This window comes from Tachypleus tridentatus, chromosome 5, assembly GCF_004210375.1.
Source record: "Tachypleus tridentatus isolate NWPU-2018 chromosome 5, ASM421037v1, whole genome shotgun sequence".
In the NCBI taxonomy this organism is placed as follows: Eukaryota; Metazoa; Arthropoda; class Merostomata; order Xiphosura; family Limulidae; genus Tachypleus; species Tachypleus tridentatus.
Genome location: NC_134829.1, coordinates 57210474 through 57228541, shown reverse-complemented (window position 1 = coordinate 57228541; position 18068 = coordinate 57210474). Strand labels below are relative to the sequence as shown.

The window sequence follows — 18068 nt, the reverse complement described above, 5'->3', positions numbered from 1 at the left end:
TTGACATAGAAGTAAGACGTTATTACAACATTTAAAGACAAGTAACATGTTATTACAACACTTACAGACCAGTAGCATGTTATTACAACACTTACAGACCAGTGAGATGTTATTACAACACTTACAGACCAGCAAGACGTTATTACAACACTTACAAACAAGTAATATGTTATTACAACACTTACAAACTATTAAGACGTTATTACAACACTTAGACACCTGTTAGACGTTACTACAACTCTTACAGATCATAAGACATTTTCACAACACTCATATAGAAGTAAGACGTTATTACAATATTTAACGACAAGTAACATGTTATTACAACACTTACAGACCAGTGAGACGTTATTACAACACTTACAAATTGGTAAGACGTTATTATAACACTTAGAGACCTGTTAGACGTTACTACAACTCTTACAGATCATAAGACATTTTCACAACACTCATATAGAAGTAAGACGTTATTACAATATTTAACGACAAGTAACATGTTATTACAACACTTACAGACCAGTGAGACGTTATTACAACACTTACAAATTGGTAAGACGTTATTACAACACTTAGAGACCTGTTAGACGTTACTACAACTCTTACAGATCATAAGACATTTTTACAACACTCATATAGAAGTAAGACGTTATTACAATATTTAAAGACAAGTAACATGTTATTACAACACTTACAGACCAGTGAGACGTTATTACAACACTTACAAATTGGTAAGACGTTATTACAATACTTACAGACCAGTGAGACGTTATTACAACACTTACAAATTGGTAAGACGTTATTACAACACTTAGAGACCTGTTAGACGTTACTACAACTCTTACAGATCATAAGACGTTTTCACAACACTCATATAGAAGTAAGACGTTATTACAATATTTAAAGACAAGTAACATGTTATTACAACACTTACAGACCAGTGAGACGTTATTACAACACTTACAAATTGGTAAGACGTTATTACAATACTTACAGACCAGTGAGACGTTATTACAACACTTACAAATTGGTAAGACGTTATTACAACACTTAGAGGCCTGTTAGACGTTACTACAACTCTTACAGATCATAAGACATTTTTACAACACTCATATAGAAGTAAGACGTTATTACAATATTTAAAGACAAGTAACATGTTATTACAACACTTACAGACCAGTGAGACGTTATTACAAGACTTACAAATTGGTAAGACGTTATTACAATACTTACAGACCAGTGAGACGTTATTACAACACTTACAAATTGGTAAGACGTTATTACAACACTTAGAGACCTGTTAGACGTTACTACAACTCTTACAGATCATAAGACGTTTTCACAACACTCATATAGAAGTAAGACGTTATTACAATATTTAAAGACAAGTAAGACGTTATTACAATACTTAAAGACAAGTAAGACGTTATTACAATATTTAAAGACAAGTAACATGTTATTACAACACTTACAGACCAGTGAGACGTTATTACAACACTTACAAACTGGTAAGACGTTATTACAACACTTACAGATCAGTGAGACGTTATTACAACACTTACAGATCAGTGAGACGTTATTACAACACTTACAAACTGGTAAGACGTTATTACAACACTTACAGACCAGTGAGATGTTATTACAACACTTACAAACTAGTAAGATGTTATTACAACACTTACAAACCTGTCATATGTATATCATACAAAGCTACAGCCAACCATTATTTCTCAGAATTATATTTCGTGTATAGACCCTTGGAGTAGGGTATGAACCCTGAAATACATATCCTTAATCTGCTTTTCACTTCTAAACTTCGAAGATAGAAGAGTTTGCCCTATGTTTGCTCTTTACTAGAGGGTGAATCACGTGTACATGGGTGTCTTAGCTTTTATTAAATGCCCTAAAGACCAATAGAATTCAATTATCATGTGTCACTTTCAGTAATCTTAAAGTAGACTGAAGAACATAAAGCTAGAATCTTCTTTGTGATAATTAAGTGTTCGGAGCTTGTCACAGTATACCCTGGAGCTGACTGTTCTATAACATCTATACATAAGATTCCACACCTTTTAAGAGTCGATTCACAATTTTCTTTGCCAGAAGACAAGCACTGCTGACGTGTCTCGACATAGCAGGGCGTCATTCTAGGCTAGCGACATAGCAGGGCGTCATTCTCTAAAACAGTTGTTTATTTGTGATTAAACTTTGTTTTATAAAACAACAAATTAATCTCTCTGACAACATGTCTCTCAACGAAAATTACTCGACTTTTAATATTCTTTGAGCGTCAAAGTATACAAGGTGAATTCAAAAGCTAGTTTTTCTTTAAGACTTCTTGTTAGCTAAAGCACACAGTAGAACTCAGACATCTCGTGACCTATACTTCCACTCTTATCATTTTGTTTCCACTTCTTCTTGTTAAACTTGGGCTGGCACAGACTGGTGGTTAACGTACCGGGTCAAAAGTTCGAAGTGTGTGTGCAGTGAGATGTAATCCTTTTATTTCGTTTAATGAGCCAGATAAATCCTGTCTTTGATGGGTGCGGTTTAGTGGGTGTCCCTCCTCCTATAGTCAGAAAGTTAAAGGTATGAACGGAACATGTAATAGTTTAAATATAATTACTGATGACTTGTTAGACGATAGAGTGGAGAATGGTACCATATTCAACTTATAGCAACTATGATCTGGGATCGATACAGATTTGGGTCTGCATCTCAGCCCTCATTGTTGGGGATCTGAGCACAAGATATCCGATGGGGCTTCACTTTCTTTCAGGACAATAATCCCAAACCTACAACAAATTTGGCGAAATGATGCCTTGACAGTAAAAATGCCAAGGGAACTCTAATGGCAATAGCCATGGTTTGGTCTACATTCAGTTCCCATACGTTTAATTTTGAGGCTGTACGGGCTTATGTAAAGCCTATAAAGATCAAAAGGCCGTTAAATAACTTGACTCAGTTCTTAGAAATAATATCTGAAATTTGGAACAAATGATAAACTAGTTTGATCGGCTACATAAGAATAAAGTGTCTGTCTAAAACCAAAGCCTTATATTCAAAACCAATGTTTATTCCCTTTTATTTTGAAAATGTATTTTAATTTCACTAGTATTTGCAAGTGAAATAAACAAATTAAAGACACGTGTTCAATATTTTATTTTTATTTTAATATTGAAATAAACGTATAATTTTCGTTTCATGCTCATTTGTTTTGTTACTTATATACGTGCACTAGTAACATTAATAACATTAAGGAACATTTCAGAAGCTCGCAGTTTTCTTGACGCGTGAAAAATCTCGGGTTCTGTACTAAACGAAGGAAAAATAAAGTAACCTAATGTAACCAAAATGAGCATATTTATGGAACTAGTCAAGTCCATTTGTTTGTTAAATATATGTATATATCCTTAAAACGTTTGATAACACTTTCATTTAATCATCATTAATTGGTAATTTTGAACATAGAGGGCGATAGTTAAATGTATATTCTGATTCTATTACAAATCTGTGAAAATTGATACAAGGCTGCTTCGTGCTCTTTGAAATGTAATCTGAATTCTGCATCACTTCTCATGGTAGTTCTACAGTCTGCACTTGAAAAAAAATTAAAAGTCCTGTAGTTGTTATCTGATTTTTCAAAGGGTTTCGGGTTGTTTTTTTTTTACGGGTTTATTATTTTAAAATAGCTTTCAACATCACGTGGACGTTACCCTCTGTCGTTCGAGCACACAAAGTGTGTATTTATACCTGAATGTTATTTCTCAACGAATCAATTTTTACGGTCGCCTACTCGCCACTCGTGGCGCCAGTGCATACAGTCAGTTTCATGTGACCTAAACCAGCAGACTTCGCATTCCCTTATCTGTCTGTTTCTCTTGTTGGTGAGAGCGAATCTTTCCTATTTCTGTGTAGTGATGCGCTCATTCATGCCTGTTTCACTGTGTTCTAACGGATCTTGACTTGAAAGTGTTGTCTCTAACATTTAGGCATCTGCCATGTACCAGTTACAGGGGCTAATTCTAGCATTGTGGTGTGTTGGTGGTAAGTCTTTAGCAGGAAATATAAGTAATCGAAGCAAAGAAATTGTTATAAGTGTTCCACTCTGCTTTCAGGTAATAAAAGTATTGGTTTCTGTATATAAATATTTATCACTTTTTAGGAAACTAAAGAACAACAACAATAATACATTGGGTAACTTATACAACATTTATACAATAACTTTGAAATGTTTCACGGACTTCAGGACTATTAATCAGTGACAGCTGTGTCTGGATGTTATTCAGGGTCTCTGTTCACATGTTAAAAATATTATCAAATTTCACATAAATTTAAATTTTAATCCACTGATCTGGTTGGAAAATGAGTGCTTAATTATCGCTTCATTTCTTCTGAAGAAGAGTTAGACGGTAATATTAGGACGTAAAACCCAAGTCAGTAGTAAACTTCAACATGAGTATGAGAAGATTTAGACGGTAATATTAGGACGTAAAACCCAAGTCAGTAGTAAACTTCAACATGAGTATGATAGGTTTGAAAAAAGGTTCAGAATTAGCCATTAAGAAAGAGCGGTCGGGTATCGAACAGGTTCAGAGTTAGCCATTAAGAAAGAGCGGTCGGGTATCGAACAGGTTTAGAATTAGCCATTAAGAAAGAGCGGTCGAGTATCGAACAGGTTCAGAGTTAGCCATTAAGAAAGAGCTGTCGAGTATCGAACAGGTTCAGAATTAGCCATTAAGAAAGAGTGGTCGGGTATCGAACAGGTTCAGAGTTAGCCATTAAGAAAGAGTGGTCGGGTATCGAACAGGTTCAGAGTTAGCCATTAAGAAAGAGTGGTCGGGTATCGAACAGGTTCAGAATTAGCCATTAAGAAAGAGCGGTCGGGTATCGAACAGGTTCAGAATTAGCCATTAATAAAGAGCAGTCGAGTATCGAACAGGTTCAGAATTAGCCATTAAGAAAGAGCGGTCGAGTATCGAACAGGTTCAGAATTAGCCATTAAGAAAGAGCGGTCGAGTATCGAACATGTTTAGAATTAGCCATTAAGAAAGAGCGGTCGGGTATCGAACAGGTTCAGAATTAGCCATTAATAAAGAGCAGTCGAGTATCGAACAGGTTCAGAATTAGCCATTAAGAAAGAGCGGTCGGGTATCGAACAGGTTCAGAATTAGCCATTAAGAAAGAGTGGTCGGGTATCGAACATGTTTAGAATTAGCCATTAAGAAAGAGCGGTCGGGTATCGAACATGTTTAGAATTAGCCATTAAGAAAGAGCGGTCGGGTATCGAACATGTTCAGAATTAGCCATTAAGAAAGAGCGGTCGGGTATCGAACAGGTTCAGAATTAGCCATTAAGAAAGAGCGGTCGGGTATCGAACATGTTCAGAATTAGCCATTAAGAAAGAGCGGTCGGGTATCGAACAGGTTTAGAATTAGCCATTAAGAAAGAGTGGTCGAGTATCGAACATGTTCAGAATTAGCCATTAAGAAAGAGCGGTCGGGTATCGAACATGTTCAGAATTAGCCATTAAGAAAGAGCGGTCGGGTATCGAACAGGTTTAGAATTAGCCATTAAGAAAGAGCGGTCGGGTATCGAACATGTTCAGAATTAGCCATTAAGAAAGAGTGGTCGAGTATCGAACATGTTCAGAATTAGCCATTAAGAAAGAGTGGTCGGGTATCGAACAGGTTCAGAATTAGCCATTAAGAAAGAGCAGTCGAGTATCGAACATGTTCAGAATTAGCCATTAAGAAAGAGTGGTCGAGTATCGAACATGTTCAGAATTAGCCATTAAGAAAGAGCGGTCGAGTATCGAACAGGTTCAGAATTAGCCATTAAGAAAGAGCGGTCGAGTATCGAACAGGTTCAGAATTAGCCATTAAGAAAGAGCGGTCGAGTATCGAACAGGTTCAGAATTAGCCATTAAGAAAGAGTGGTCGGGTATCGAACAGGTTCAGAATTAGCCATTAAGAAAGAGCGGTCGAGTATCGAACAGGTTCAGAATTAGCCATTAAGAAAGAGCGGTCGGGTATCGAACTTTGTTTACCTGGAGTTTGTGATCGCGTTTGATCGTTAATGTCTTTTTTTTTCGAGTTTAGAAGCGCAAAAACGAAGACGCAGTTTTCTAATACAAATATAATAATAATAAAAATATAATAATTTCTTAGAAAATTCAAATGAAAAAGTATTTAATTTCATCTAGTGTGTACAAATGAATAAGTTTCCATGACTGCCATATCCTGAGGTATCATGACTACTTACAGTTATGATAACTAGTATAACTACCTACAGTTATGATAACTAGTATAACTACCTACAGTTATGATAACTAGGATAACTACCTACAGTTATGATAACTAGTATAACTACCTACAGTTATGACAACTAGTATAACTACCTACAGTTATGACAACTAGTATAACTACCTACAGTTATGATAACTAGGATAACTAACTACAGTTACGATAACTAGGATAACTACCTACAGTTATGATAACTAGGATAACTAAGTACAGTAGAGGTAACTAGTATAACTACCTACAGTTATCATAACTGGTATAACTACCTACAGTTATGATAACTAGTATAACTAACTACAGTAGAGGTAACTAGTATAACTACCTACAGTTATGATAGCTAGGATAACTAACTACAGTTACGATAACTAGTATAACTACCTACAGTTATGATAACTAGTATAACTACCTACATTACAGATAACTAGTATAACTACCTACAGTTATGATAACCAGTATAACTACTTACAGTACAGATAACTAGTATGCTAGTTACATTACAGATAAATTATTGTGTAGCTTTGTGCTCACTCACAAATAAGCAGCATATTTACATAAGTTTATCAGTGTATATTGGTGATATGTTCAAATATCATCTTTTATTTCACAAAATTTAACTAGCAATTATGTTATTGTTTCACTTCTTATATCTCCGTGTAATTACATACTGCATTACTAATATTTATATCGAGACTTTGTGCCTGACAGCATAACTGTTTAGATAATAATAAACCTGTACCTGTCAGCAGTCAGGTAGCCATCAGTTATAAACAGATCTCTCTTGTTGAAGTGAATCTACTCCTGCTCCTCTACATGCTTCAGTGAACTTGTTGTATGTTGATAAGTGAACTTGTTGTATGTTGATGTGATACTCGCTGCTATAGGATAAACTATTGTTTATTGTTGTCCAAATATTAAATTTGATTTTATCTGTAAATATCTTTAGTATTGCTCACCCCTTTGTTTGAAGTACGATATCAATTTCACTCTTTTGGTTCTGTTATTCCTCCTAAACAGAGGTGAATGAGTCGCTACGAATCTACTAAGTTACTTTGTGCTAATGTGTGTCTTACTCTGCTAAGGTTAAGGCCCCATAACTGTGCTTACAGATAAGACATTAGCAAGATTTATATTAGATTGTCATACACAGCATATTATGAATTACATATCATCACTAGTGGAAAATATGTGTTCTTCTTTGACCATTTTTATTATTAATAGCACTATTTTCACATAATCTCTTTCGAATTTCTTTCAAATGGCTATCTGCGCTAGCCGTTCCTAATTTCGCAGTGAAAGATTAGAGGAAAGGCAGCTAGTCATCACCACCCACCGCTAACTCTTGGGTTACTCTTTTAACCAACGAATAGTGGGATTGACCGTAACATTATAATGCCCCCACGGTTGAAAACGGGGCGAGCATGTTTGGTGCGAGGGGATTTGAACTCGCGACCCTCGCATTACGAGTCGATCAATTTAAGCACCTGTCCATACTAGTCTCTCTAAATAAGACCTATATTTTACAGATCTGAAACTGTAAAACTTGTCAAGACGTAAACTTTATTTTGGGAATGTCATGTTACGGTCCCGACATGAAGTCAGCTATTCATTCAACTTTTCACTGCAGTAATTTAAACAGCCCCAAAACTTTATTTTATAAACACAGAAACAGTACTGAGCTTGACTACGTTTTTCTATAAATAGTCGGTGTTAAATTTTTACTGAGTTGTAGTGTTAGTATATAGCATTGAGTTTTAACGCGTTTTCATATAAAATTTAAACATAGGTTTAAACTATTTTTCTCTCTGAGCATACGATGATAGGCTTTAATATATTTTCCTATTAATATGCAGTTGCCCTCCCATAATGGCACAACAGTGTGTCTGCGAACTTACTACGATAGAAATTAGGTTTCAATATCTGTGATGGGCAAAGCACAGATAGCCCATTATGTAGCTTTGTGATTAATTTAAAAAACAAACTAACAGGTAAATATGTTAGGCCTTATTGAGTTTTTTATTATGAAAATACTGCGAGTTTCTTACTAATGAAACATTGCTTTTCAGTTTATATTATGAAAATACTGCGAGAGTTTCTTACTAATGAAACATTGCTTTCTAATCATTATAATTATGAGAAGTATTTTTAATATAATATATTAACGTGCTTTAGTTAACACCAATACACAGTTTTTAGGCTTAACTGTGTATTTTTAATATAATATATTAACGTGCTTTAGTTAACACCAATACACAGTTTTCAGGCTTAACTACATTTTGTAATAGTACACAATTGTAGATTTAATTAAGTTTTCTCTATCAATACAACATCAGGTTTCACTGCACACTCCTATAAGCTTAAAGTGTTAGTTAGGATAAAGTACATCATTCTATATATACTTACAACTTTGAAACTCTGCGTTGAATATGCGTTTAGAGTGTTGTTAAACTGCATTACCTCTAGAGTATTAAAATTGTATTACCTTTAGAGTGTTAAACCTGTTTTCTCTAGTATTGAAATGTATTACTTCTAGTGTTAAAACTGTATTATTTCTAGAATGTTAAATCTACTATCTACAGATTGTCAAACCTTTTATCTCTAGAATGTTAAATTTACTATCTCTAGAATGTTAAACCTGTTATCCCAAGAGTGTTAAACCTATTATCCCCAGAGCGTTAAACCTGTTATCTCCAGAGTACTAAAAGCCTGTTGTAGCCAGTTTTCGTTATTTGTCGTAGACGAGTTCCTAAAAGACACAACGAAGAACGAGGCCCACTAACCCACTGACTGTCTTATATGTAGGGCAGTGGTTACCAGCCAGGGGTGCTCGCGCCCCTTGGGGAGGCGAGATAGCATTTTCTTGGCCATCTTTACCTTTATTCTTAAATAAATAATTACTGTGAGGGGTGCGAGAACATATTAAAATTTTTTAGGGGTGCGGGGCATAAAAAAAGGGTGGGAACCACTGATGTAGGGCATGGAAGATATGTTATGATGACGAAAATGTGTCTACAATAAACAATTTTTACAGTATTAATCTACAATATTACCTGATTAAAAACATTACTAGTAAATTTAATTTATAAAAAATGTATCTTGAAGATAGTTTATACGTTACACTACTAATGATGGGCTCGAAGCTTTCGGAGGAGTGGGGAGTGCAACATTCGCCTCCTCCTCTATGGATGCATGCGCATCTTCCCGTTTCTTAATGAAAGTTATGGTGGTAAGTTGTCTTGTTTCTATCTTTGTTTATAAGTTATTTTATAAGAAAAACTTCCACCTTACATCTTATTATTTTTCACTGCACTACACAGATTAACGTCAGGCTAATTGTTAGAGGCGACATCCATTAAAGATATCTGAGAGTACTTTGGATGTTAAAGCTCTCACTGGTGAAGCGTCTTCAGCATCAGTACGTGCAGCCTCGTCTTCTGCACGTTGGGTCAGCTCGGTGACTTTGTTAGACTTTCCTCCTGACAAATTAGTGACTTTTCCTCATCATCCTCAAGAATTTCATTGAAGTCATCATGTTGTACGAGATGTACAATGTTGTGTTGAAGATGAGGTATTTCAGATTCAAAACTAACGATGTCAGCCAAGGGGGTCTTGAGCTCCCCTCAGTCCCCCAAATATTGTTACATACATATATTCATAAAATATGGAAAACACAATCGTCGTTGTTGCTTAACAATTAACATCAAAAAGACTTAGATCTATAGAACCCAACGTCTTCATTAACACGGAAGTATGTGTCATGCATCCCATAGCATTGAACCCCAAACATTCCACATTTCTGTACAAGCAAGCACTCTTAGGAATGGCAGCAAACTATGGTGTGGCAGAGGATGACCTTGCAATGGAGGTCCACCAGTTGAACCGGCTAATTGCTAGGAAGAAAGACAAGGAGCAGGAAGTATCCACACTATTGGAGCTTGCAACCATGCTGGAGCCATACAAGGATTCCTTCATGGATCTCCACAAACTTGTATGTATCGCTGTGACCCTGCCTGTCACTTCAGTTGCCTGTGAGAGAAGTTTCTCATGTCTGAAGCTTCTCAAGACATACTTGTTCAACAGCAGTGGTAACAACCGCACCAGCAATCTTGCTGTCATATCAGTAAACTCCAGGAGGACAAAACAACTTGATATTGATACTGTTATAGACATATTTGTTGCCAATCACCAGAACAGGCGCATTGTTTTGATGTAATATTGACTATAAACACAACATGATGAAACTAGTTAGCCTTATAGTGACCTTACTTTTCCTCAGAGTGTATTAACTTCACATGGGATAATTCGTTTCTGCTATGTAAACTATATCTTTATGTTATATTTCTTTTTATTTGTACCTTTACTCTTGATGGTATATTAAATGTTAAATCTAAGCTAATCTTGATTTTCTTTAATATTATGTATTACCTTGAGTAAAAATTAGGTGAGCTTCCTGTTTTACATATACGCATATTTTCATAAACAGATTATTTCTAATTTGTAATAATGAATTATTAATCAGAGTATGAGTTTCCAATGAAAACACAGTTCAAAATAGCACACCTTTCTGAAATGTACCTTGGTATTTACATTATTATAATTTACCATCTATACTTCATATTGATGGTATTTTGGGAAGCCCCTCCACAGTTTACCTCAGCCACCCTTAGCCCCATCAACGAAATTCTCCTAGCGCCGCCACTGCTCTTATCAACATTTTATTGTCATTGGTGTTTTGTTTTAGTTTGAAGTACGTTTAGAAGCATAATTTATCGGCTGTTGGCTCCATAGTTTACCTCAATCCCGTAACGAAAATATTCTGACGCCGCCACTGGATGTTAAGTCACGGGGTTTTGTCCATACACTGCTCATGACAGTCACCTATCTCCATAACTCTTCAATATTTTTCACTACCTTCATGATTTTATAATTGTGTCAGAATACGCCACCTTCACCGTCATTCTCCTGGATGAGCTATAAAAATTTACGCCGCAAGTATTTTGCCCTCAAGTCCTCGATTGTCCTTTGATTCACGGACTACAATAAGGATGTCATGTTAAATGTAAGAACACGACTTCAACTTTCATTTCTGATGTTAAGAGGTCAAGGTTCATTGGATGAATAGAGACATTCTCGAGGAGTAACAGTGCTTTCTCAGGAAGGTCATGGCTCTCACAGCATCGATTACCAGTGGAGTAAAAGTCACGAACAAATTACTTTTGAAAAGCTCATGCTTTTTTGTTTGAACGCCGTATTAGGGGTAGATTTGTCTTGCTATAGGCCTTCAGTGTTCGAGAATTTTCAGAATAATAAACCAGCAAGGAATTTAATTAAAAATTCACTGGTGAGTTTCCTTCAAACAAAAGAGTCAGATTATTTCAGTGAAACTTGAGATTTCTGACACGAAGTGAAGTATTTTTTATTTTAACATGAATATCACTTTGGTTTCAAACTAGTCGAAGAAAATGCTCCGTACATTCATAGACGAATCGTTATGAAACATATTTCGTTACAAACATTGAATTTACGTGTGCAAAAGGTTTTTAATGTTTACAAAAAAGATGTGTACTTACATATTCTATTGCAAGAGCTATAATATGGAAACTATAGTAGATACACAATGGTTACGAGATCGATCGAATCGACCAGCTACCTGACGATAGAGTAAATTTATTTTTTAAAAAGGAATTAATGAAACGATGAACAAAGGGGCGACTAATAATCAGAACTGGTTATACTTTTAATGTGTCAAAACTATTATCTCTAGTGTTAACACACTATCATCTCTAGAGTGTTAAGCCTGTCATCTGTACAGTGTTAAAATTCTAGTACCTCTTGAATTTTAAACTCTATTACCTATAGGTATCAAAATTTTATTACCTCTTCTCTTGAGTGTTGAAACGTATTAACAATAGAGTATAAAACTCTGTTATGTCTAAAGTGCTAAAGCTATATTATTTCTAGAGTGTTAAATTTTCTTCATATGTTGAAACGCAACTAACGGTGATACAAATGAGATTTGATCAAAGGACATCATATAATTCTTCAAGCCGGATCAAAGGACGACCAGTTCAATCTTCATGTTATACGTTTCGCCAGCATACAGAGCTAAAGATAATTAGGACCTGAAACGGGTTCTGCTCTTAAGGGAGACCCGTAATACCTACTTTTCCCAGAAAGGATTTACACATATGATTAGAGGATCACTATTTGATTCCTTGTTAAACTAACGGTTAATTCTTGCAGAAACACAGAGATCAAAGTGAAAATTTATACATTAGATTTCGTGATATGTTACGTCAGTTTGTAAATCATCGTACGAGGACTACTAAAAACACTTGATCGAAAATTCAAGGCCTAGGTGTTTTTGTTTGTTTTTTAAGTTACGTAATCTTAATTTAAATGTGTTTGACACTGAAAACTATGACCAAGCTGTGAATGAAGCCACCATAATTTTTGTGTAATATTTTTACATGTACATGCTTCCTAAACTAGTACTGTAATAAACCATTATTCGTATTTAACATTTATCGCTTGATTATCCCGTAAAAGCATAGAGTTCGTAACATGTGTTTCAACGTATCTTACTTGGCATTATTGGAGTCAAAATTAATCTGGTTATTATTTTCAGTAAAAATAAATGGTTGGACAGCACACAACGATCACCAATATTGGTACAAAGAAAAGTTGTCTTAGCAGGCAAGATACGTACAGTGTTTTTTTGTTTCAAAATATTACCTTATTATACGTGTTTGCATGAATTTCTCATAACATCAAAGACATAAGATGGTGTTTGAATAATGGTTTGCATTTTGTTCTGTCCCTGACATAACGCTTCAGAATTTTATACGATATATGAACCTGTCGATTATCTCTCCGTGTATATAACACTATGTGCTTTGCAATTACGAAGTTTCTTTTTATCAAAGAAACGACATATTCTGCGAAGGATCAATCTAAAAGGCCGAGAGAGATCAGAGAAATTACTTCTTTAGGTATGGAGCAATAGTAACCAACATAATATTTATTGGGCAAAATTTTTCGTCTCGACTGGAGGTCGTTAAATAGTAGAATTGATGATGTTGTTGAATAATGTATGAAAATTGTATTTTAACCATTCTCTGAGGAAGTAAAGATTACGCCTATCGAAGTTTATGTTTCGGTTTCTTTTTTTTTTCCTTCTGCAGAAACTTTTCGCCCATTAAAACGTGATAAGTTTTATTCACGACGTAACTTTGACACTAATAACACATATCGAAACTTATAGATTAGCACCTTTTAACGAAATCTGAGAATTTTATGTCAATGATAAAAAATAACAGTAGATTATGACTTGTATTTTTACGTGAGATAACAATATTCTTATATTGAAGGCTCATTTCCGGTGTTGTATTCTTTATTAATGTAGGTGTTTCAGTTCTAATAGATTTCTTTAATTTTTGTAACAGATATTTTGAAACCTCACATCTATCGGATTTTTACGACGTAATTCTCTCACGAAGCATAATTAATTTAGTTTTGGTGAGAACTGTTTATTTTGTTTTTCAGATTCCGTACTAAGTTCCCCTAACTTTGAAGTAACGTACTATAAGGCACGTAGCTATTCAACAGCACCCACCGCCAACTCTGGGATTAATCTTTACCAACGAATAGTGGTATAATGTTTGCTTTTGAATTTCGCGCTAAGCTACACGAAAACTATCTGCGCTAGCCGTCCCTAAGTCAGCAGTGTAAGACTAAAGGGTAGGCAGCTAGACCTCACCACCCACCGTCAACTCTTGGACTACTCTTTTACCAACGAATAGCGGGATTTGCCATCACATTATACCCCCCTGCTGCTGAAAGGGGAGCATGTTTGGTGCAGCGGAGATTCGAACCCATGACCCTCATATTACGAGTCGAGCACCTTAACCCCCTGGCCATGCCGGGCCGTTAGTGGGATTGACAAAACATTATAATATTCCCCCTGCTAGTACAGTGGTATGTCTACGGATTTACAAAGCTAAAATCAGGGGTTCAATTCCTCTCAGTGGGCTCAACAGATAGCCCGATGTGACTTTGCTGTAAGAAAACACATAACATTATAATGAGAACGTTCGGTGATGCATCAGACTTCGTTTGTTGTTTTTTTTTAAACTAGTAAAGTTAATTACTAATTTCATGTATAGAAAATTGTTGATCTGAGAAAATAATTTTACTTTTATTAAGTGCATAGATTGTGCCACTAGGGGCAGATGCAGTGAGATTAGTTTGTTTGTTTTGGAATTTCGCACAAAGCTACTCGAGGGTTATCTGTGCTAGCCGTCCCTAATTTAGCAGTGTAAGACTAGAGGGAAGGCAGCTAGTCATCACCACCCACCGCCAACTCTTGGGCTACTCTTTTATCAAAGAATAGTGGCATTGAGCGTCACATTATAACGCCCCCACGGCTGAAAGGGCGAGCATGTTATATGAAGGGTATTAGAACCCGCGACCCTCAGATTACTAGTCGCACGCTTGGCCATGCCGGGCCACAGTGAGATTAAGTCTTATGTCTATCAAACTCTGTAAAAATAAAGTAACCAACCTCAAGAACCTGTTAAGGACAATGTTAAGGACAAAAACTTCAGCTGAGGACGTATTAAGGACATTGTGAAAACTACATCCGTCGTTGAGGACCTGTTAAACACAGTGTTCTCCCCTTTTGAGAACTTGTTGACGAGAGTGTAAAAGTCAACCCCCTTTTTGTATTGATACTCATATCGTATGTTAATACAATAAATACAAAACTCTTGGTTAACATTGTTTGTATTGTGGCTGCTCTTGTTACGGGTATGAAATAAATACAATTATACCCAAATTGGTCGCTACGTGGAATAAAGGTAGTGGTTCCTACTGATTTCAGGCCCGGCATGGCCAAGCGTGTCACTCGTAATCTGAGAATCGCGGGTTCGAATACCCTTCATACCAAACATGCTCGCCCTTTCAGCCGTGGGGGCGTTATAATGTGACGGTCAATCCCACTATTCTTTGGTAAAAGAGTAGCCCAAGAGTTGGCGGTGGGTGGTGATGACTAGCTGTCTTCCCTCTAGTCTTACACTGCTAAATTAGGGACGGCTAGCACAGATAGCCCTCGAGTAGCTTTGTGCGAAATTCGAAACAAACAAACAAACAATCCTACTGATTTCACCGTCTAAAGGCTCTTGTTCCATTGAGAAATCATTGCTGTGAAACACCAGTGAAACCTCTCGTTCTGTGTATGGTTACATAGTTTATCTTGCTGAGATTACTGGCATGTCTCCTTACTGGCACAACATTAACAATGTTCTGCTTTCTGACCAGAACTAATACAGTCCAACTCGGCTCATTCCACGATAAACCAATAGTTTTTCATTTAAAGAGATGAGTTCATATTATGACAGCTTTAATTCCGCCTTGAAATTGAGAGACAAACGGACCGAAACCACGCTAGAACAAGGTCTGTTTCAATTTCCACAACATTTTCTAACACTGGCGGCGTTTTGAAGAGCACGTGCTGTCGTTGAGTAGAATGTCAAAATGGATTCGTTGCTGATAAAGTAAGTTTTAATTGCCGTCAGCAATGCTTGTTTACATATTAACTGAAATGTGTGCCTTGTCCAGCAGGATGTTTAATTTTCCATTGGAGTCCTTGCTCGTCCAACAAGATCAAAGCTGCTAAAACGCATCAATTGTTCGTTGTTAAGCTGCACAACTGGACATCTGTGCTCCACTCAACACCGGTATTGGAACACGAATTTTAGAACATATGGCCAAGAAGTCAGGAATATCTTCAAAAGTAGTTTCATATCAACACATACTTATTGTATAATAATCAGAAACATTAACTTTGATATTAAATTAATTGTATATTTAGCACTGAGTTAGTATTTAGTTCTGATCTGTATGGATAAGTTTGATCCACTTATGTAGTTCTGATCTATGTAGGTATGTGATCTCTTTAGGTAATGTTGATCTATGTGTGTGTGTGTGTTTTCTTATAGCAAACCAACATCTAGCTATCTGCTAAGTTCATAGAGGGAAATGGAACCCCTGGTTTTAGCTTTGTAAATCCGTAGACTTACCGCTTTACTAACGGGGGCCATTGATCTGCCTAGGTAGCTCTGATCGCTGTAGGTAGTTTTGCTTTGATCAGAAGTTAATAATCTCAAAGAAGTTTAATATCGAACATAAATTTCACGCCTTGATGGATGTACGGACATTAAAAAAATTCAGATGAGGTTTTACAGTCAAATCGGTGGTTTATATAAAAACAAAAAATAAAATTTCTGGTATATTTTTTTGCACATAATGTAAGATCAGATAGATGCATTAAAAAAAATAAACAGATCACTTCAAACTGTTTCTTTTGATGCAATTATCTCAGTTTGCGATATCTTCTTTCACAGAGTTTTTCTTTAATTTACATGTGGCACAAAAAGTAAACTTTTAAAAGAAAGGTTGGTTTGGTTTGAATTTCTCGCAAACCTACACAAGGGTTATCTGCGCTAGCCGTCCCTAATTTAGCAGTGTAAGGCTAGAGGGAAGGCAGCTAGTCATCACCACCCACCACCAGTTCTTGGCCAACTCTTTTACCAACGTATAGTGGAATTGAGCGTCACATTATAACACACTTACGACTAAAAGGGTGAGCATGTTTGCTGTGACGGGGATTCGAACCAGCCACCTTCAGATTACGAGTCGAGTGTCTTAACAACCTGGCCATGCCATGCCTGAAAGAAAGATATTATCCAATAAAAAGGAATTCAAGAGGAATAATCCGAAATGGAGAAATAGGCATCAATCCAGTTTTCCAAATAAAAATAAAAATAATTTAAGTCGAATTGGTAGAAACGTGACATCAAGAACAAACGTTATAATGGTTTTCAAAAGACATCCACAACTCGAGTGGTTTCGCTTGACTTTTAGCTTTCGTTGGAAAATCATCTTCCTACCAATTTACCTATCTTTCTATTTGTTTTCAGCGAATCTATCACTCTAAATAAGTATTCATAAGGTAATAATTTATTTTACTTGTCTATAATTTTTTCTAACTAGTTAGCTGCTTTCTCTTCTACTACTTATATTTTTCGTTATCCTTTCATCTGTCTATTTTTCTAAACACCCATCTGTCTGTATATCTTTATTTATCCTCTGAAACAATATTTGTTCAGCGGCTCAAACTATTATTGTAGATATATCTTTCCTTCAATTCACTTGCACGAAAACTTAATAAAATAAAAATATTGTTTATCAGTTCAATTATTTTCATTGTTCAAACAAAATTTACACATTCTAAATCAGCTACAGTAATATTAATATACACTAAATCAGCTACACTGATATTCATTTTGGGAAATTCGCGTTTAAGTAAATTAACATAATTTATACTGTAATCCCACCGATACTTGTTGAGATTCACAACGTTCAGTGTGTAGTCCTTTCGACAGATCATTAAATTAACATAATTTATACTGTAATCCTACCGATAGTTGTTGAAATTCACAACGTTCAGTGTGTAGTCCTTTCGACAGATCAGTAAATTAACATAATTTATCGTGTAGTCCTACTGAAACTTATCAAGATTCACAACTTTCAGTGTGTGATACAACCAGGGATCTTTAACAAACTAACCAATATTTATTTGACAATAAATAAACAGCATCAGTTTCCTTTCTTCGAAACAGGGATATTGAGGAAACTGCTTTCCTTCGAATTTAAAGATCATTTCTTTATACCGTGACAGGTGCGGAAAGAGACACGCGCTCACGTGTATCG

At 35.8% G+C, this 18068-nt stretch overlaps 1 protein-coding gene across 1 annotated transcript in view; it reads left to right on the top strand.

Annotated features, from left to right (window-relative positions):
• The first annotated feature begins 3837 nt into the window (after positions 1-3837).
• LOC143251222 (uncharacterized) overlaps positions 3838-18068 on the top strand; it is an 83093-nt gene continuing 68862 nt past the window's right edge. The window contains exon 1 of the mRNA XM_076502667.1: positions 3838-4044. Within this exon, the coding sequence (XP_076358782.1) occupies positions 3999-4044 (46 nt within the window). The 5' untranslated portion in view covers positions 3838-3998. The remainder of the gene's footprint in view (positions 4045-18068) is intronic.